The sequence below is a fragment of the Adiantum capillus-veneris genome, chromosome 11 (genome assembly GCF_014529385.1).
Source record: "Adiantum capillus-veneris isolate H3 chromosome 11, ASM1452938v2, whole genome shotgun sequence".
NCBI classification, from domain to species: Eukaryota; Viridiplantae; Streptophyta; class Polypodiopsida; order Polypodiales; family Pteridaceae; genus Adiantum; species Adiantum capillus-veneris.
Genome location: NC_140941.1, coordinates 33,150,268 through 33,171,290, shown reverse-complemented (window position 1 = coordinate 33,171,290; position 21,023 = coordinate 33,150,268). Strand labels below are relative to the sequence as shown.

Below are 21,023 nucleotides of genomic sequence, written 5' to 3'. Positions count from 1 at the left end.
TAGTTGAAATAGTGCTTGCCAAAACTTCTAGGTCTAGGTGGTGAGAAAAATGACACATCTAAAATTCTTTGGTTTTGCATAAAAATATGAGTACAATGTGTGAAACTGAACCAGCTTCTTGAAGATGAGCTTGAAATCTGCCTAAGATATTGTGAGTTTTAGAGGTCCCTTTAATAGTACTCAACGCGGTCCACATTGTGTCCTCCACAACAATCAGAAGCAGACAATGACAATGACCATGAGAGTAAAACTGTCGAACCAAGGGGAGGGACTTTAGTGTGAGTGGTGCCCACTGCCCAACCAAGCAGTGTACGATTATGATATAAAGTCTTTCTAATAACCAATTTCCGACTAGTGTCCAGACTGGCCTTGTGACGTCGACGGTAAAACTGTGGACTCGTGGAGTCTGGAGTCTGGACATTATGGATAATGGGCTAGTCGAGTTTGATCGTGATTCGCCGACGGTTCCTGACTTCTCAAGCGCAACAAATCATATCTCAAGGAGGCACGTGAGGCTCGGAAGGCGGTAGCTCGTGAGAAGGGAAAGAAACGACAGCTCGCGTCGCGAGTCAATGACTCAATATTTTAGAGATTAATCATTAGAGACACCGTCGTGCCTGTAAAACACGTGGTGTCACGTGGTGTCTGCAGTGTCGTGGTGTCACACCAGCAGTGACCTGTGTCCTGTCACACCAGGCACAGCACGCATGGTTCACGAGTCTTGACTCGACAAATGGGTCATTCACCATGTGAGTCGTGAGTCCGACTCGTGAGTGACTGATTCGTCCAGCGTGAGTCTCGTGAGTCGGGAATTGTCGGGACTCGCAGTGGCGCAGCCTCGACACTGCTCACTCACCCTCGACACTGCTCACTGTACTGAGCCTGTGCACCGGCTCACTACAGTTGTCAATAATCGTTCCTGTTTTTTTTTTTTTTTTTTCGAGAAAGTTGAATTGGATTAAAAAGAGCAGAAATAAAAAGGTACACAGAACCCACAGGTGGGGGGTGGGTTAACGCTTATCACAAACTCAAGGAGCCATAGCTTCCTTCATCCTGATTCTAACAGCTTGGGTGAATCTCGGCACACAATGTCTCCATTTTTGCCATCTCATACTTTTTTGGAGCATGGTGCTGGTTACATTGTCAGGCAAGGGGAAAGAGGCCATATTACACAATTGGACAGCTGAAGACTTGAGATCTTTTTTAAGGATAGACAGGGGAAAGGAGGAGGGTTGTAGGAAAACAGTAGCATTTCTCTTCAGCCAAGTGAACTAGAGAATCTGCCCTCTCCAAATATTCCACAGGGGTACATACATTCCTTTACAGTTTCCCAGCAATAAGTCTTTGTAATCAAGCTTACTAACAGAGAATTGGGACAGAACTTCCTGCATTAACTTGATGATTCCTCTATTTTCTTTACAGTTAAACCAGAGGTGTACACAATCTTCTATGGTAACTTTGCACCGGCTGCAGATTCCATTGCCCAGACCAGCCTTCAGAGCTCTTTTGGCAGTCCAGATACCCTGATGCATTAGGAGCCACATCAAAGTGCTATGCTTATTTGAACTTGGGTAAGCCCATAGACAAAGAAATCTATAGGTCCACTGTTTACTGCTCCAGCTAACTTTCCACAGTTGATTGAGCTTTTGTTTAAGGGGGTGCTCAACAATGCCTTTATCTTTGAACTGTTTGTGCATCAGACGAGATAAATATTCCAGCTTGCAGGTAGCTTGAGAAGCTCTTATTGGCACTTGGCACTTATCCACGCAATTATTAGCCCATTGAATGCACCACCTAGCATCTGCTTCTGGTAATTGGAAGTCTCTCTGAAGAGTAATGGGAGCCTTCAGTGTTCCATTCTCCATCACATCTTTCCAGCATCTTATACCTGCTTTAAAACATTTGTGTCCTCTTCTGCCAGGACCAGCTTCATATTTATCTACAAAAAAGCCAAGCCAGAGAGAGTCTAGCATAAAGGAGCAGTAATTAGATAAAATTTCCTTTTTGGGATTCCAATTAGCTTTGACCTCATTCCAAGCATTCCACATTCTGCAGACCAGTTTGGAGCCATATGGGACACACATCACAGGGGCCAGTAGAATCTCTCTGAGTTGGAGGTTACTCCATGCTTTATAGTGCTTTAGCTTGAATTTATGAATATCCCTCTTCAGCAGTAAGGCCCAGTAGTCTACGGATTCTGAAGCTCTCCAGATCCATTTAGCTGCCATTTTTACAGCAAGATGTTTAAGGTTGAGAATGCCAAGACCCCCTTTCACCTTTGGTAGGCAACAAATGTCCCAAGAGACTTTGGATACTCTGTGCTGACCTATGCCTCCTCCCCACAGGAAGTTCCTAGCCATACTGGTTATTTGCTTCAATTGAAATTGAGTTGGAAACCAACAGGACAAAAAGAAAACAAGAGAAGGTAATAAATAACGATTAAGCACAAAAGCTCTAGATGAAACTGAAGACTGATGGTATTGCCAGTATTGCAATTTCTGTTTGAATTTATTGACAACCCATTCCCATCTCTGTGCATAGGTGACTCTGAACCCCATTGGGATGCCAAGGAGCCTGAAGATTTTCCCTTCTCTTATTTGCATACATCCAACATCCATAATGATCTATGGGATCTGATCTATGGAACATCTGTACCCAGTTTTTGTATGGTTGATTTGAGAGCCACTTGCCAGGCAAAAAGTGTCTAAGCATTTCCAAAAGGACTCAACCGATTCACTATCATTACTCATGAGAGAATTGGTGTCATCTGCAAACTGCTGGAGGACCAAGTCCTTATGAGAACCAGGGATTTTGATGCCTTTTATTTGGACCTTGTCTAGAGCATCCTGCACTAGCCATCCCAAAGAATCAAAGCTTATGGCATACAACAAAGGAGCTATAGGACAGCCCTGTCTAATGGATCTCACAAGAGGGAAAGAGTCTGAGAGATCTCCATTAATAGAAACCCTAGCAAAAGCATTGCCAAAAAGAATCTGCACATATTTTATGAACCTTTTGCCAAAACCAATGTCATGCAAAGATTGAAAAACAAAGTCCCATTCCATCCTTTCATAAGCCTTATCAAAGTCTATTTTGAAGAAAATGTAATCAAGCTCACTGTCCTGCAAGAAGTCAATGGCCTCCCAAAGTGTGATTATAGCATCTAAGATAAATCTGCCTTTTATGAATCCCTTTTTCTCAGGTAAAATGATCTGATGCATAATGAGGCTCAACCTCTTGGCTAGAGACAGGGAAAACACTTTATACACTGAAGTCAGACAGGAGATTGGCCTCCAGTTCCCAAGGTCCTCCTTACACCCCCTTTTATGAATGAGCCTAATAATACCAGTGTTCACTGAAGTAGCCAGAGCTCCTACCCTATTGGCCTCACTCCAAATGGACAAGAGATGTGGCACCAGAAAGTCCTTGTAAGTTTTAAAAAATTCATTTGGTAAACCATATGAACCAGGTGACTTGCCATCTTTAAGAGAATCAATAGCCTCAATTATCTCCCCCTCAGACAGAGGTTGATCCATCTGCTTGGCTAGCTGCACAGGAACAAATTTCTTCCTTATGCCAGCTATTTTAGCCCTTGCAGAAGTCTGATCAACACCTCTTTTGGGGGGAGATGAGAAAATGTCAGAGTAAAAGTCTTTAGTAACTTTCAGATTCATAGAGTGAGAATCCACCACATTCCCTTCAGAATTCTTCAAAAAGGGAATAAAGTCTTTAGTTTTTTTTTTCTTTAGCAGATTGAACATGTTTTTATCGGGTCTGTCAATCTTTCCTGCCCAGAATTCCCTTGTCCACTGGAGTGAGGCCTTGGCAGCTAAGAGCTCCTCTTCCTTCAAATTGTCTTTAAGCTCATTTAGGAAGGGGCTAGGAGGACTCCCTGGGACTTGGCCAGATTCTAAAGTATCAATTTTTCTCCTTATCATCATCCTTCTTTTACTCCTTAGGTCTCTAGCTTTTCTTTTATACTCGGTTAAAAGCTTTTGAGAGAGTTTCACAGCTTGGTCCCAGGCTTTAAAAGCAGAAGCATTGACAGCAAAAGAATGATTAAAAAAATCTCTGATTTTTTCTCTGATTACATCTATAGCAAACAATGATTGATCAAGATGGGGCCACCCAGCTTTATACATGCATGCTTCTTTCTGAATTTCAACAATGACAGGAGCATGATCAGACAGTAATAGAGAATTGTCCTTACTGCAAGTTACCTGCCACATAGTATCCATTACCTCAGTACTTACATAGATTCTGTCCAACCTGGCTGATCTGAAGCAATTGCCATACTGCCTATTAGACCAGGTCATACCAGTTTCCTCTGAAATATCTACAAGATGTAGCTTGGATACTGCATTATCCCAACTGACTTTTTCTTTACCACTTAGGGCTTGCCCCATCTGCTGCCATCTGTCCTTGACAGTTTCGACCATGTTATAATCACCAGCACACACACAGGGACTTGTCAACTTGGAAAGATCCTCCCACATGCCAGACCTTTCCACAGTAGAGTTGGAAGCATAGATGGACACAAGAGTGAAGTCAAAAGGTTTATCAATAGTTACAGCCACCCAGCTACCTCTAGCATCAGTTTGAACATTTTTCACCAGGTTAGCATATTTACTAGAAACTCCAAGAGCAGCTCCTCCTTTTCCATGAGTGTGAGAGGTGACATGCCACTTATATCCTGCACCCAGTCTCTACAGATTAGAAATCAAAGCTTGACCCTTGACTTTTATATCCTGCAAACATACAAAATCTGGCTTGAGGTTAGAGTCTAGAAACCAGTTTTTAATAGCTTGGGCTTTGAGAGGATCAGTTAATCCTTTACAGTTCAACGACACTATTTTTATGTCGGGGCACTTCATTTCTTGCTATTTTTGGTAGGTTTGGCCAATGTAAGAGAGGCCCTTGTAGGATCCTTACATACCTCTTTTTTTCTTTTAATTGAGAAATTGGGTGGAAGAGGTATCCTTTCCTCATCTAAGAGAGTCATCTGAGCATCAACAAACTTGGTAGCACCCACACCAAATTGCCCTTTAGCACTTGTATCTTGTTCTAACAGTTGGGCTTCAAAAAGTTTGTCCTCATCCTCCTGCCTATTCCTGATCTGAGAGTTAGGGATTTCCATTTCATCTGAATCTGATGAGGTAGAGTGCATCTCTCTGTCCTCTTTCATGGGACTATCTAGAGGAGAGGTTAAGTTCTGAAAGGGCTTGAAGGGTGGGTCATGGGGGACTCTAGGGTTATGCTGGGTAGAGTCTTTCCTTCCAGCTTCTTCAGACTTCTGGTCTTTAATGCCCTCTGCCTACTCACTGTTATCATAACTGAAAGGGTCAAAGACTTCTTCAAGAAGAGGGCTGAAGCTGTTCCTGTTCCTGGAGGAGGAAGGCTTATTTGATTTGAAGTTCCTCACACTATTCTTCTTGGCTACAGGCTGAAAATCCTTTTTTTCCGGTGGAATTTGAGCTTCTTGTACTGGTTGAGGGTTGAGCTCAGGACAATCCTTAATAAAGTGGCCTTGCTTTAGGCATTGGAAACAAGCATTGGGGAGATTTTTGTAAGCCAAAGATTGAAGATGAATCAGTTTTCCTTCTGAATCCTTAATGGGGACAACTGTTTTCAATTCAGACTGAAGGTCAACTTCTATAAGAAGCTGGGGATCCCACTTGGGGTTAATGTTCCCCCTTATCTTTGCCCTAGAACCCTCCCAATGCAAGAGCCAATGTTCTTCAGCCAAGGATAGTACTCCACCGGCCGGTCCGGGAAGTCAATCCAAATAGGGGCCTTAGTAGGTTTTGGACCTTTAGGGTTGAACCCTAAAAACCAGTTGAAGACCGACAATGGAGAATTCCTTATGATCCACTGCCCTTGGCTAACGATTTGAAATGCATTGCTTTCATCCTCACAGAAGAACAAATAATAATTGTTTGGAAGATACTGAACATGGCTTACCGTTATATTTTTGTTCCCCCAGTTGAGGCTCATCCAGGCCTTAAGAGCTTCAATTGAAGGTCTAACTCCATGCATAAGGCCTATGATCACCCTGCCTTGGAGTTGAGAGTGCCATTGGTCAAGTTCTTTTATGGGGATGGTGACACCATCTTCGTCCCCACTTCTCTCACTATGCATATTCTTATTCCTCTCAAGTGCTTCATCTGAGGCTTCGTGCTGCTCAGAATCTTGGGGCCCTCCGCTTTTACTCCCTAGGAGAGGATCAAAATGCTTCAGGCCTGCTTCGAACTCCAAGTGCTGAGAGAAATCCCTAAAGTCGGGGCATACGTTCTCCACTGTATTTATATCTCTGAGTATGCCTTGCTGCCCACCCATTACTCCTTGCTCATGTAGCAATGGCTCTACTGCAACAGTCTTTTGATGATCGAAGACGGAATAAAATCCTCTGTTTGGGCTTCGTGGAGGCATGCCAGCCATGGATGCATAAGACAGTGGGTGAACAGCTTTCGATGATCCTTGAATCGGCGCACTAGCTTGATACAATGGATTAAGTGAGCTACTTGGGGCAAGGTGTGAGTTCGCTCTGCTGCCCTGTGCCGTATGCACCAGCCCATTCCTCAAAGCGTCATGAAGCTCCATTTGCCTCCCTTCCCCAAGGGGGAGGGGAGAGCGACAGAGGCGACCAGGTCACGCCCCTTGCTGTTTCCTGACGAGGGCCGAGGCCTGTCAATTTGCCTTCATGACGCAAAACCCTCTCTCTTCTACTTGAAGTAATTTTTAATGATAATTGTTCCTGTTGCTGGCATCGTTCTCTCCTGTTGACAATAATCAGCGTTCCGGAAATTTCTAAAACTCAAACATCTAATTCTCCTCTCCATGTAATAGGCAGGCCGCTATTAGGTGTTTGAACCGGTTCTTGCCTTTTAGCATGCCCTGTAGCGAGCTACTCTCCCATTGCAACGATCTACAAGCGGCTTAGTTCCTTTTTTTATTAACGACCACCAACCTGCCTAGAGTCCTAGACCTACTCAAAATTAACTTGTAGAGACTACAGTCTTTCCCATTGTTATGTGTGTGCATGTGAGAGTGCCATTGTTGCATTTGTGTACTTGCATGGGAAAGTTTGTTGGGGAGAGAGAGAGAGAGAGAGAGAGAGTCATGCAAGTAAAGTTGATTACTCAATATTCTAAAACATTAAAAAAGTATTATTTCATCAAGAGACCATATCAGTAATATCATCAAATAGGAGAGGACAATGAGTTACACTACTCTATCCTTAGTTTATCCAAAGGAGTAGAGAATCACTTTTCTTTTAAAAACTCATTACAACATAGATAACAACCAGCATGGTTAAACATAAGATATCATGCATCAGCCTTTGATCATCCCTATGCACAAAAAGATGTCGTTTGGAAATAATATTCTACATTTTATGCATCAACCTTTGATAATCCCTCTGGTGCAAAAAGATGTTGTTTGACAAGATTCTTCCACATCTCAATGGCACTAGAAAAGTCCATATCAGCTTGACCTTCAATTGCAATCCTCATCAGTGTATCTAAGCTTTATGTTTCCATCCTATTACACCACTTAGTCTTAATCTTTGTGCGTGCACTAAATCCACGCTCGCATATAGCAGTACTACAACATTGAACCAGTGCTACTTGAGCAACTTTAAGCACATTTGGATACATGTCTTTCCAAGTGTCATTATTTGCAAGTAAAGATGCAACTTCAATGAGGCTCATTTTAGCAAAGTCGATACCTACTTGCCTCTTGAATTTTCTGAATTCATCTTTGAAAGCATCTCCATTGATAAGAGGAGGAAATTTAGTGTTATTGACAGTTATCTCAACCCCATAAAAGCAGCAATTTCTGAGCATTCTACATTGCCAAAGTCTTTTAATAGTTTTCCATGCATAGGATGTTGTGTAGGCACTAAGATTTTAATGCATCGCATTATAGAGTTGTCTGCAAACCTCTTTTCAAGACACTCACACACACGTCTTGCATAAGAGAATTGAAAGTCCAAGGCATGCATCATATTTGATCCATCAGCATCACGCATGACTTTTTGACCAAAAAACATGTGTCCTTGTAAAGAGCATCGCAAATCATGCAAGTGTCCCTTTTCAGGTCCATACTCGGGTATGATAAGATAGTTTCCCACACCTCTCTGTGAGGCATTCAAATCTAAGGTTCTCTCCTCTAAGTACTCATCTTTGATACACAAGATAGTACTCTGAACAATGCCATGCACGGTAGTTACATCAACATGGTCTTTCTGAAATCTTTTACTGAGCTCACTCATCTTTTCAAGTATGTCATCCAAGAAATGAATTGCATACATGCATTCAAATGTACACAACATACTATACAGGCCTATTCTATCCTTGTACAAAGCCACAAGTAGTGCATCCATAGATTTACATACCTTGGCAAGACAAGCATGCCTGCTTAGCCAACGAATTTCAAAGATACGCTGCATTTTAACCACATCACAATCCAACTCTTCTTGGAGAGCTTGAAGATTCTCCATGCGATTACTACTACTAGAGAAGTAGTTGGCAATCCCATTCACCAAGGTGTCAATTTGTCTAGCATAGGGAATCTTCTTGAAAGTATTAGATGTTGCCAGATTTGTTCTATGTGCTACACAGTGTATAGCAGTCAATCTAGGATTCACTTTTTTCAACAGAGTTGCAACTCCCTTCTTTCTCCCTACCATAGTGGCACACCCATCTGAACCGAAAGCAATAAGCTTTTTGACATATACATTGGCATTTTCCAGCTCTATTAATAGAGTATCAAAGATCCCTTGGGCCGTGCAATCTTGTGTACGCACCATTCCATAGAATGTGGTATAGGGGATAGAGTCTTGTTCCAAATAAGAAAAATGGATCACCATATGGTGATGAACGGAAATGTCTGTAGACTCGTCTATCATAACCCCAAAAAAAGGGCTTTTTCGGACTTTCTCCAAAGCATGGTTCATGATTGCTCTAGATATGAAGTAAATAATCTCAGCACATGATTTGTCATCATTGTATAGGCAAGTCATGGACCTGACCCCAGTGTCTCGCATCAGGTCAAGCAATGACAGAAACAATGCAAATGATAGATTGTTTATCCCAATAAAGTAAGCAGCCTTAAATAGGTTCACTGCCGCATCATCCTGAGTTACGCACATCTTTTTCAACCCCACTTGCAATGCTTTTCCAAACAATTTAGCATTTCATGCATCTCTGTGGCATTGTGTACGTGCATGAGACTTAAGGTTACTTGTTTTAAAATTTCTAGAGCCTTGTTTAGCATAAGTACTCTTTGCATGCGGGTAGTCTAGGCAAAATGAACAATACAATCTAACCTTTTGATTATCGTAAATCAACCATTTGAATTGTGTTAGCCAATCGTCTTGCCATAATGCCCGCCTCTCATCTTTCCTCGATAATGAATCTGACTCGAAACCTTCATCCATATCTTCGTCTGCTTCCGATGGAGGTATTTGCTCAACATCTTCAACACGATTCCGTTTAGCAAGCCGGGTGACACACCCAAAGTTGAGCATTGTAGTCTGTTTATCTTTCTTGAAAACCTAGGAATAGATAATGTATACATGATTATCTACAAACCTACCAATCATGATCACAATAAATCATTAATTTGTAGCATAGAACTCATCTTTAGTTGCTCTGTGCTCCTGTTGGAAGTGTTGGAGTTAGCTTAAGACATGATATATTTGAAGAGGAGTTACTGACAGCAAGCAAAAGAGGTTTTTTAGTCTAGAATAATAAAAATGCACAAGCTCTATACTACGACTATTATGTTGTGATGAAGAAACATTCATAACTACACTTTGAAAAGCTTAACCTTTTAAGTGAAAAATTCATTCAATTAATTCAAAACACAGAGGTAAGTTATAAGAAACCTGAAGCTTAATAGCAAGTGGTCGCTTCACAATCAGTTCATAGAAGTGAAGCCTCGAGAGCCCAAATGATGGCAAGCTCTTGTGTGTTGAGGTCTGAGGAGATGTAATAGCAGGTCGTTGCTTCTCGTTTTTGCTCAAGAAGCTTCACGAATTGTGTGGAAGTTGCTCAGTGTGAACCCTAAAAACTTGCCCCAATCGCCCCAAGGATTGGACGAGTCACAACTCACGACCTTGCCTCAAGAGCTCATGGCCTCACGCTGATACGAATCAGCAAGAGCTGAAACTTCAAAGCCTTGAACTTTGAAGCTATGCAAAATGCATTGGTGCGATTTGGCGCTCCCTCCATAATATATCTTCTTGGAGAGCTTAAAGCCTTAATACTTATGAACTTGGTAGAACCGCCCATTTAGAGGCATTAATTAGGTATTATTAGAAGTTCAGCCTATCAATATCAAGCCTAGGATCTAGCTTTGAGAGAGGGAGTCCAATAGTAGACCACTTTAGTTGCCAGCCTGGAATTTACACTTTATACATGTAATTATTTATTTCCTGTTCACCCTCCATGTATCCAGCTAAATTCCTTCTTAACCAAACCAAAGGTGTCTATATCTCCCCTTAGGCCTAAATGAAACCTTCTAAATTCCTTTTTTCTAAAAAACTCTCCTCCACCATATTCCCTTTTAGCTTCACCCTAAAGTGCAAACCTCATATCTTAGCCGGCTCAAGGATGAACTGAGACACACTTTTCCCGAACACTGCCAATAATAATAAGAATCTCGTTCCTGCTGGCGTCGTTGCAAGAGTCCAGTACGGACCTTAGCTTTCTGAGGACTTGCTTGGGGCCAAGTTCTAACCCACCCCTTCCTTTGCTGCCATGATCCATCTATTCTCCTTCTGAATATCAGTGATATTAACATTAGGGTCAGGGTCTCTAGGCTCTACTCCCCTATTAGACTCAGCATGAGGGATCTCCGTTTGTAGAACCTTTTGGGGTTGTCCCACCCCCTACCTGTGGGACCTTTGTACCTCCCTTTTTTTATTTTCTATTAATCATTATCACTCTGTTCAAAAAAAAAAAAACCACCCCCTTCCTGTGGGTTCTTTGTAATCTTTTATTTCAGCATCTTTTAATACAATTCAACTTCTCTCAAAAAAAGAAAAGAGTCTAGTACGGATCTTAGTGTTTGGGGAAAATCAATTTCACAAACACACACAATTCCCTTTAGGGCCGGGTTGCACCATGTGCTAGTGGGCGCAATGTGGGTACAGCTATGCATAATGCATAAGGTCGCACCCTTATTACCATAGAGAAAAAAGCTAAAGTTCTATTTTCAAGGGAAACCTGGGAGAGTTGTGATAGGAGAGGAGAGGCCTAAAAGTAAGGAGACTCTTTCACTCCCAAAAAATAGCTTAAACCCTTCAATTTTTAAAGTGATAGTAGGGCTAAGAATTACCTTTGACATAAACATGGATCACCTTTATTTTAGTAAATACTATCCCTACTAACCCATGGTGCAACTGAGCTCTTAGTGCCCATTGCTTACAACTCTAGCCTACCTTCCACAACCTGTTAAGCTTTTTTTTTTGAGGGAATAGGAGATATATTAAAGAAAAAGGAAAAAACTACAACAATGCCTCACAAGAAGGGAGAGAGGCATTCCTTAAACAAAGAAAAGACTAGAGTTCTAAACAGGCAAAAGCCATAAGCAGTATCTCTCTTGAGTAACATTTGAGCATAATCTCCTTCCATAGCTGCCATCTGTGTTCTCTTTAGATAAGATACATCTGGCAAAGACAAGAGATATAGATTTTCTTTTAATTGAAAGACAAATCCTATTGCATTGTCCTCCAACTTCTGCTTGAAGATAGTCTCTATTCTCTGAGTCCAACACGTCCACAAGTAAGCCAATCTTCACATGTTTCAGAGTGGAATATCCATTCTAATACAATCCCCATTCAATAACTCATGTGCTGAGAATTGCAAGGGATGAAACTCTTTGCAGCTCATGCCCCATAAGCTTTGAGTAATTAATTGGCAGGACAATTCACAAAGATGTGGTGAAGATCCTCTGGTGAATTGCATCTCTAACATCTCCATCTCCAATACAAACTTAAAGAGCTCTCTGACCAGTCCAGATTCCTTGATGCAATATCAACCATACAAGGAAGCTATGCTTTATAGGAATTGGGAATCTCCACAGGAATTTAAATCTATACACCCACTGTTTTGAGCTCCATTTGAGGCCCCATTTGTTGCTTAGTTTCTTTCTCAACCGTTCTTCCAATCTAGAATGCAAGAGAACTTTTTGTAGGCCTTCCAAGCATAATGATGGAGTGAGATGACCTTGCTATGCTTGAATACTGAGATATTAATTTGAAGATAAAATTTCAGCTCCTCCACCCTGTTTACTATATTTGCGAGACAACCAGAACAAATATTAAATTGATTAGAGATCTGATTCGGGGTTAACCAATCATTATTTTACTACAGATCTCCCCAAGTTCTGATTCTTGCTTTGAAACACTTATGGGCGTTTATTGTTATCTTTTTCTCAAGCTTATTTGCAGTCCAGCCCAACCATATAGAGTCTCGAGCAGGAACAATACTGCCAGACAAAAAGGTTGGAGGTAGATAGAGGTTCTCTTTGATTTTAAACCGAGAATCTCACATTCTGATGATAAGCTCCGAACCTACTGACCTGAGCTTCCAGCTTGAGGACATCACATCCTAGAGAGAGAGATCACTCCAAGCCTTGTATCCCTGCACATAAAATTTAGAAACATGTCTTTTTATCAAGCAAGCCCAAAAATCATTACTGTCTATGGATCTAAGTATCCATTTGCTTGCCATTTTAATAGCCATTTTGTCTAGATCAAGATACCAAGCCCACCTCTTGTTTTGTGTAGAGAACAAGTCTTCCAAGCAACCTTGGGGATTTTATTAGACTCCTCCGATCCTCCCCAATGAAATCTTCTGGTGAGAGATACAACCTGCTTGAGCTGGGAACTGACAGGTTTCCAACAAGACAAGAAATAGATCAAAGAGGGAAGCAAAAAGTGATTCAGAACAAAGGTCCTAGAAGCAAGAGAGGGCTGAAAATCATGCCACATAAAGATTTTCCTTCTAAAATTTTCCATAACCCACTCCCACCTTTGTTCCATGGTTACTTTGAAACCCATAGGAATCCCTAACAATCTGAAAATTTATCCATCTGGTATAACCTTGCATCCAGCTTCACTGATATAGGTGGGAGTAAAACCATTGGAGGCTTTGAACCTAGTTTTCTGATGATTAATTTGGGAGCCACTGGCAAGACAAAAAATATTTAGGCATTCCATGAAAGAATGAGCTGGCTAAGAATCTGAATTAGTAAAGACATATATATCATCTGCAAACACTTGCAAACAAAGAATTAGAGAAACCAACAATTTTGATGCCCTTCAACTTCCCTTCTTGCATTTTCCTCTTAACCAGTCAACCCAAAGCATTTGAAGTAATGGTAAAGAGCAGTGGTGCAAGAGGGCAACCCTGCCTTATAGACCTCATCAACCTGATCACATCTCTCAGTTCACCATTTGCTAAAATTTTGGCAAAAGCATTTCCAAACAACACATGAAAAAACTTAATAAACGTTTTGCCCAGTTCGAGATAAAATAGTGATTGAAGAATAAATTCTCAATCCATTCTATCATAGGCCTTGTCAAAATAGACTTTGAAGAAATAGAAGTCTTGATCATTTTCCATAGCATGTTCCATACCCTCCCACAGGGCAATAATAGCATCCGGAATGGAGCTGCCTTGAATAAAACCCTTTTTCTCTTGCAGAATGAAACTGATCATAAGAGGACTGCGTCTCCTTGCTAAGGGCAAGGAAAACACTTTATATATAGAAGTCATACATGTAATGGGTCTCCAATTACTGAGATCCTCCCTACCTCCTTTTTTGTGAACGAGCTTAAAAACTCTAGTGTTAACACAAGCAAGAAGAGCTCCTAGTTTTCCACGCAAGGATCAGATAAGGTGAAATATAATCTTTGAATTGCATATAGGACTCATTAGGTACACCATCAATACCTAGGGTTTTGCCAGTCTTGAGGTTGCTAATAGTTTCTTTGATTTCCTCAAGAGAGATAGGTGGGTCTAGGAGGTGTGCTTGATGAGGAGCAACAATCTTCCTCCTGGACTGGGCTATAAAAGCCCTAGCCTCTTGTATTGCTCTATCTCTCTTAGGAAGGCCAGAGAAAATATTAGCAAAGAACTCATGGACCAATGTGAGATTGTCCTTATGTGACTTGGCCAAAATCCCATCCTTATTTCTCAACAAAAAAATGAAATCTTTAGATTTTTTCTTTTTCAATAGATCAAACATGTTTTTTTAGAGGGGCCTACCAATTTTTCCTGCCCAAAAGGCAAGGGCACTTTTCACATCAAGGAGCTATTCCTGCTTAAGAGACACTCTGAGTTCTAAAAGTCAGGAGGGGGAGGGTTATCTTTGGAGAGAGATTCTTCAAGATGAAGAATTTCTCTGGATATCATCATCTTTCTATGATCCTTAATGTCATTAGCTACTTTTTTATACTTGGACATAACCTTCTTCATTTCCTTTAGGGGTGAAAGCATGTTAACCTGTCATGCTTTTTCATGTCCCGGACAATGCTAACTAGCACAATTTTGACATATGCTAACTAGTACAATAACTTGAGCTACATCTCCAAGATCTATGACATATGATATATCAATAGAAAGCACTTGAAACAAGGAATCCAAATGTACAACCTCCGACAAATTTTGATATTATTTGTAAAAAATTTACCGGACGCCCAACTTTTTGAAGATGTGCTAACTTGAAACTACTAACTAGCACAAAAAGCGCGACACGTTAACATGCTTTCACCCTTAGTGCAGTCTCCCAAGCCGTGGCAAGAGAGGGGTGTAGAGCAAAGGACTCCGACATAATGAGTTGAACCTTGTTTTTAATGAAGTCAATGTCAAATAGTGATTGATCAAGGTGAGGCTAGCCAGATTTAAAGTTATTCTCAGATCTCATGAACTCAAATAAGACAAGCTTATGATCAAATAAAAGAATGACAACATCCGATTTGCATTGTACTAACCAGTGTTCTTGTAAGACACTGGTAGACATGTATACTCTGCCTAGTCTAGCTGACCAGAAGCATTTCGCATTATGTTTATGAATCCTATGTACATGTTTAGAAACATAAATCAAATTCAAGGACTCAACCAGTTCAAGCCAGTGTACCTTTTTATTACCAGAAATGACATGTCCAAGAGACCTTGATTTGTCAGTAATTTTCTCCACCATATCAAAGTCTCCTGTCAAGACCATATTTTTTGGTAGAGAAGACAATGCCAGCACTGAGATCTTTCTGTTTCACTGAGTTAGGAGCATAAACACTGACTAATGTATAGTTTATAGGAGCTTCAAAGGTGATGGCTACCCAGAATCCTTTAGTAGAGCATTGCACATTTGATAGATTAGCCCACTTGCAAGAGATTCCTATCATTGCTTCTCCTTTTTCTGCAGTAGGAATAGTTTAATGCCATTGAAAACTAGAACCAATGCTGTTCAAGTTGAGCTCAAGATACTTACCTTTAAGGTTGACCTTTTGAAGACAAATATAATCAGGATGCAACGATAGATTTTGCATCCATTTGTTTTTATAACCACAGGTCTTACAGGTTCTGACAACCCGTTACAATTAAAGGAAAAACCAAAAATATTAGGGCAAAGCATTTCTTACTGCTTTTGTTAGGTTCGACCATTGAGACAAAAGCCCTATTGGGATCATTAGACTTCTCTACCTTTCTCTTGCTTTTGGTTACCTGCATATTAGGAAGAGACTCTTCCTTTGCTTGAGTCATGACAGTGTCAACAATAGGAATTTGGGAGTTTTCCATGGAGACTTTGATAGATTGTCTTTTGCATCTAGTTCTTTAGAAAAATGCAGGACATCCATTGAAGCTTCCTTAGTATTTAGCTGAGTGCTTTGAATGCATTCTTTAGGCTCACCATCAGATTATGACAAAACTCTTGTATTGTCATCAGGGCTGTTTGGAGGAATGTGAGTGGGATTAGGGCTCTTTAGTGAAACTTTTCCTCATGTGAATTTTTATATGCTGATCTATCAGTATTAGAGACCCCTTGGATAGAGTAAGGATCAAAGACATCTTCCAAAAATAAATCAAAGTAGTTAGAGTTATCATTGTTAGCAACTCTTCTCCTTGGAAATCTATTATTGCTTCTCTTATGTACAGGTTGAAAGGACTTTTGATGATTGGGTATGTTCTCCTTAGTAGCTGCCTGATTTTACAAAGCAAGGACATGATAATATTTTATAAGGTGACCCTGCTGGAAGCAGTGGAAGCAAGAATTTGGCACATTTTTATACAGTACTCTCTACTCATGCAACAGGTTGCCTTCACAATCCTTGATAGTGACAATCAACTTAGGGGCCTTGCAAAGATCTACCTCACTAAGACGTTGTGGGTCCCACTTGGGATTGATTCCCCCTCTAGCATTTTGTCCAAGGACCTTACCAACATAAGCACAATGTTCCTTAACCAAGGCCTAGGTAAAACTCAACTGGAAGATCAGGGAAGTCCACCCATATAGGAGCTTTAGTAGGTTTATCTCCTCTGGGTGAAATCCCTTGAACCATTTAAAAAAGGAAATGGGTTTGTTACGAATAAGCCATTGCCCTTCAGTGATGACCTCAGAGCACTATTAGCATCCTTAAAGAAAAACAAATAATAATTATTGGGTAGATATTGGATCTGCTGAGGGAAGACATTTCTATTTTCCCAGTTGAATGCTACCCAGCTTTTGATAACTTCTAGTGATGGTCTACATGCATCCATGACACACTCTTATAACCACTCTATCGACCAGTTAATTATTGCAGGAGTCTAATTATCTTTTGCTAATGGTAAAACATTCCTCCTCCTCATTTAAAGCATTAGGGTTATCCTCTTCTTGACGTATAGAATTAGTATGCAATCGAGGAGCTTTACAGTCAGCTAGAGAAGGGGCTTTTGTAGGGGAAGATAGGGGGAAAAACATTTTCTGACTCCACATGTCTAGGAACAATAGTGTTGTGGTTTGTAGTAGTAGTATTAACATTCCATTCATTGTTAAGAATGAAAAAAGACCTAAAGTTCATACCTTGATCGGCATGCAAATTTGGATGAAAGAGCGGGTTGTCGATTCTCTTTGCATGACCTCTGATAGCTTTAGCATAAGTGAGATGGGGAGCCTGATTGATACTCAATAGAAAGTAAAACTAATTGTCATAAAAACTGAAGGAGTACGAGCGGAAGTGCGATGCGAGAGAGAGTGCGAGAATAAGAGCACAACGATATGGTGAACTCGCTCTACTGTAATGTGTAGAGCATAGTGAGTTCTTATTAGGTTTTTACAAAAGAATATGTGTACATACCTATTGGCCCGCCCACTTACCTGGGCGACCACATTGGGCTTTATACCCCAACAACCTCCCACTTAAATTCCAATGTGGTACTTTGAGTGTGAGAGAAGCTACTATACAAGCTAATACACAAGAGATGTAGAGAAGTGATGTACTACCCTACACCTAACTGCTTGCGAAAATGCGCAAAGCTCTCTGAGGGAAGTCCTGTTGTAAGTAGATCAGCAGGATTTTTTGTGGTGTGAACTTTGACAAGCTGAAGTTGCTTATCCTCGAGCATTTCCCTGATGAAATGATACTTCACATCCACATGCTTTGTCTTTGAGTGATAAACTGGATTGCGAGCCAATTGTATAGCACTTTGACTATCACAATATAACACAGGCATCTCTTCTTTGATTCCCAAATCTGTTACTAGTCAATTAAGCCAAATTGATTCTTTGCATGCCTCTGATGCTGCAACATATTCAGCCTAACTACCCACTGCAGACGCATATGGAATCTTATCCATTTCAGCCTGTTCTTCCTCAGACACAGGACAATCTTGTTTGCTAAGTTTCACATATGGTGGCAATGGAACACTCAGTGCCTTTCCCTTCTCCATATTGAAACGTTGCAAAACCTTGTCAATATACTCTGTTTGAGATAACCAAATAAACTTCTTTGATCTGTCTCTCTCAATGCGCATACCAAGTATATGACTTGCCTCACCCATGTCTTTCATGTCAAACAATTTTGCCATCTTTGAGTTCAAAGCTGAAATTTCTTCCAAGTGCTTGCGAGCAATCAACATGTCATCCACATACAAAATAAGGATCAGCCAACTACCATCCTTAGCCTTCTTTGTATATAGACAGTGATCGAACTCACTACGTTTGTAGCCTTGAGAAAGCATAAACTTGTGGAATTTATGGTACCATGCCCTCGGTGATTGTTTTAAGCCATAAAGACTCTTTAACAACTGGTATACCCAATCTTCCTTGCCTTTCTCAACAAACCCTTTTGGCTGCTGCATGTAAATTTCCACATCTAAATCACCATGCAAGAACGCTGTCTTGACATCCATTTGGTGCAACACCAAATCTAATATGGCAACGAATGCAAGAAAGCATCTCAATGTAGTCATGTTGACCAGCGGAGAGAAGACTTCCTCAACGTCAATGCCTTGTTCTTGCTTAAAGCCCTTGGCAACAATCCTTGCTTTGTACTTTGGCTGACTATCATGAGCGGTGATCTTATACCTGTAAACCCATTTACAGGGTAGAGCCTTGTTGCCCCGTGGTAATTTAACTAGCTTCCATGTCTGGTTTTTATGCAGAGCTGTCATCTCTGACTGCATGGCCAATTGCCAATGCCCGGAGTCCTTCATTTGCACTACTTCCTTGTAACATGAAGGCTCATTGCAATCAGTCAACATGACATAGTTCATAGATGGAACAAACCTATCAGGAGGTCGCGTGACACGTCCAGATCTATGCACAATAGGTGGCTCAGGCTCAACCACAACTTGTGGTTCCACTCTATCCTGTCCTTGCTCCTCTTGAGCCTTGACATTTTGTCTTACACGTGCAGGTCCATCTTCTTGGAAGACAACTCTTCTAATCTCCTCAACCCTCTCTCGTTTAGAATGATATTTGGATTCATTAAAGTGAACATCATTGCTACGGACAACCTTTCTGGATTCGGGATCCCAAAGTCTGTACCCCATCTCACCAGAATTACCATAGCCTAGAAAGATGCACTTTCTACTCTTTGGCTCAAGTTTGTTCCTAAATTTCTTTGGAACATGAGTATATGCTTCACAGCCAAAGACTCTGAGATGCTTGTATGAGGGCATTTTGCCTGACCATACCATCTCTGGCACTGAATCCTTCTGCAAAACCTTGCTAGGAGATCTATTTATAAGATGAACAACTGTTGATACAGCTTCAGCCCAAAACCCATTTGGCAGCTGTGTTGAATGAATTCAGATTGTGTCCCTTCTTTCATCTTCAAGTCAACAAGCTTCTTAAGCCAGTATACCTGTGAATCTGCACTCTGCTTCTCATAAAGATCACTCAACTTTAACCATGCTTGATAAGCCGACATCTCGTCTGCTACATTGAAGTAAACGCTTTCTGCCAAAGTTAGCATAATGGTAGAAAGTGCCAATTCATCCATTTCGCTCCATTCATCTTCGTCCATATCTTTTGGTTTTATCCCCTTGAGCTTTATAGGTTTTATCTGCTTCTTTTGTACCAACACGTGCCAAATCTGCTTCTTCCACAATGGGAAATTGGTTCCATCCAGCTTCTTGATATTGTAAAGAGCAGTGTCTTGTGATCCAGCCATAGCTACGCTTCACAGTAGTTTACTTTCCTGGGAAAAATTCGGCAGAGTTTCCCCTATAAACTAACCTCTGAACCAATATCAACCTGTCAAATGAACCAAGAAAGCTTCAGATTCTGCAGAAATTTTGGCAGAGTCTCCTTTGTAAAATGGCTCTGGTGTACTAAAAATAGACCAAAAAACAGCTCAAAAAACCACTGTCTCTCTAACACTGTAAGCTATGGGTAAACCTGTCCTGCACCTGTACTGTCTCTGACTGTCGTGTCACTGTCCTGTAAGCATAGACTGCGACAATGCCTCAACGACAGTAAAGCAAAGATGCAATCCCAACTGTCTAACTCACAGTGAATACATCCTAGCTGCCTATCTAAGGGTGCTCGAGGGATCGCTCCAAGACCTGTATCATCGAAAGGATCTCAACATTCGAGAATCCCCCAGCTCAATAAAACCTCACTCGACCCTCAACAAAGGCTGCAGTAAGTCTAATAGTACATAGAATTCCCACAAAGTCATACATCCACAAATTTCCCATTGTATGCTGTAACCGCTGCGGCAGTTGTTTTCTACGTGACTCACACCCAGCAAACCCTCAACAGACATACATCATCTCTGACAATACATCCCATGTGGAAGTACCTGCAATGTCAGGATGAAATCTGGAATATCAAGCAGCAAACACAAGCTACCTGATGAACTAGTGGATGTCGCCTATACTCTGTGTGTAGATGCGCCCGTGTCGTATGTGACACGTCTCCAAGAACTGTGAGCCGTCCTTCGATGTGGAGACAGCCACAAATCAACAGTCTGGGAGTGTCGATATCCTCAGCACTTGCAGTCGTAGGCCGAAAACCCCAAATTTACAGAGTCGGATCTGCACCCGCTGAGACCACGTAGTCGAAAATGGCCTACGCAGACCTTTGTCGAAGCCGAATGGTGGCCGAGATGACCTCAGAATGAAATTCTGATTACAGCCAACCCTTCGAACCTTCCCACAAGATTTGGGGCCGTGTCTTCGCTTGTCAAATTTCACTCCAATCTGAGTTGGTGACTCTAGCCTCCTGCAGTGCTGCCCCGAGCCTCGATCTGAGCTCTGATACCAGTTGAAGGAGTACGAGCGGAAGTGCGTCGCGAGAGAGAGTGCGAGAAGAAGAGCACGACGATATGGTGAACTCGCTCTACTGTAATGTGTAGAGCATAGTGAGTTCTTATTAGGTTTTTACAAAAGAATATGTGTACATACCTGGTGGCCCGCCCACTTACCTGGGCGACCACATTGGGCTTTATACCCCAACAAAAACTAATATCTAACCAACCCAAACGATTTTCTCATATTAAACTGATCACTTAATGTGGGAGAATA

General features: G+C 41.2%; 1 protein-coding gene and 1 pseudogene across 1 annotated transcript; both read right to left on the bottom strand.

Moving 5' to 3' along the window:
- Nucleotides 1-1,271: 1,271 nt before the first annotated feature.
- Nucleotides 1,272-2,558, bottom strand: LOC147447079 (uncharacterized). Its single transcript, XM_086523571.1, has one exon. It carries the CDS (start codon nt 2,556-2,558, stop codon nt 1,272-1,274), a length of 1,287 nt encoding a protein of 428 aa, XP_086379697.1.
- A 4,833-nt stretch (nt 2,559-7,391) lies between these two features.
- The window catches only part of LOC147447078 (uncharacterized), a 45,688-nt pseudogene continuing 32,056 nt past the window's right edge, over nt 7,392-21,023 (bottom strand).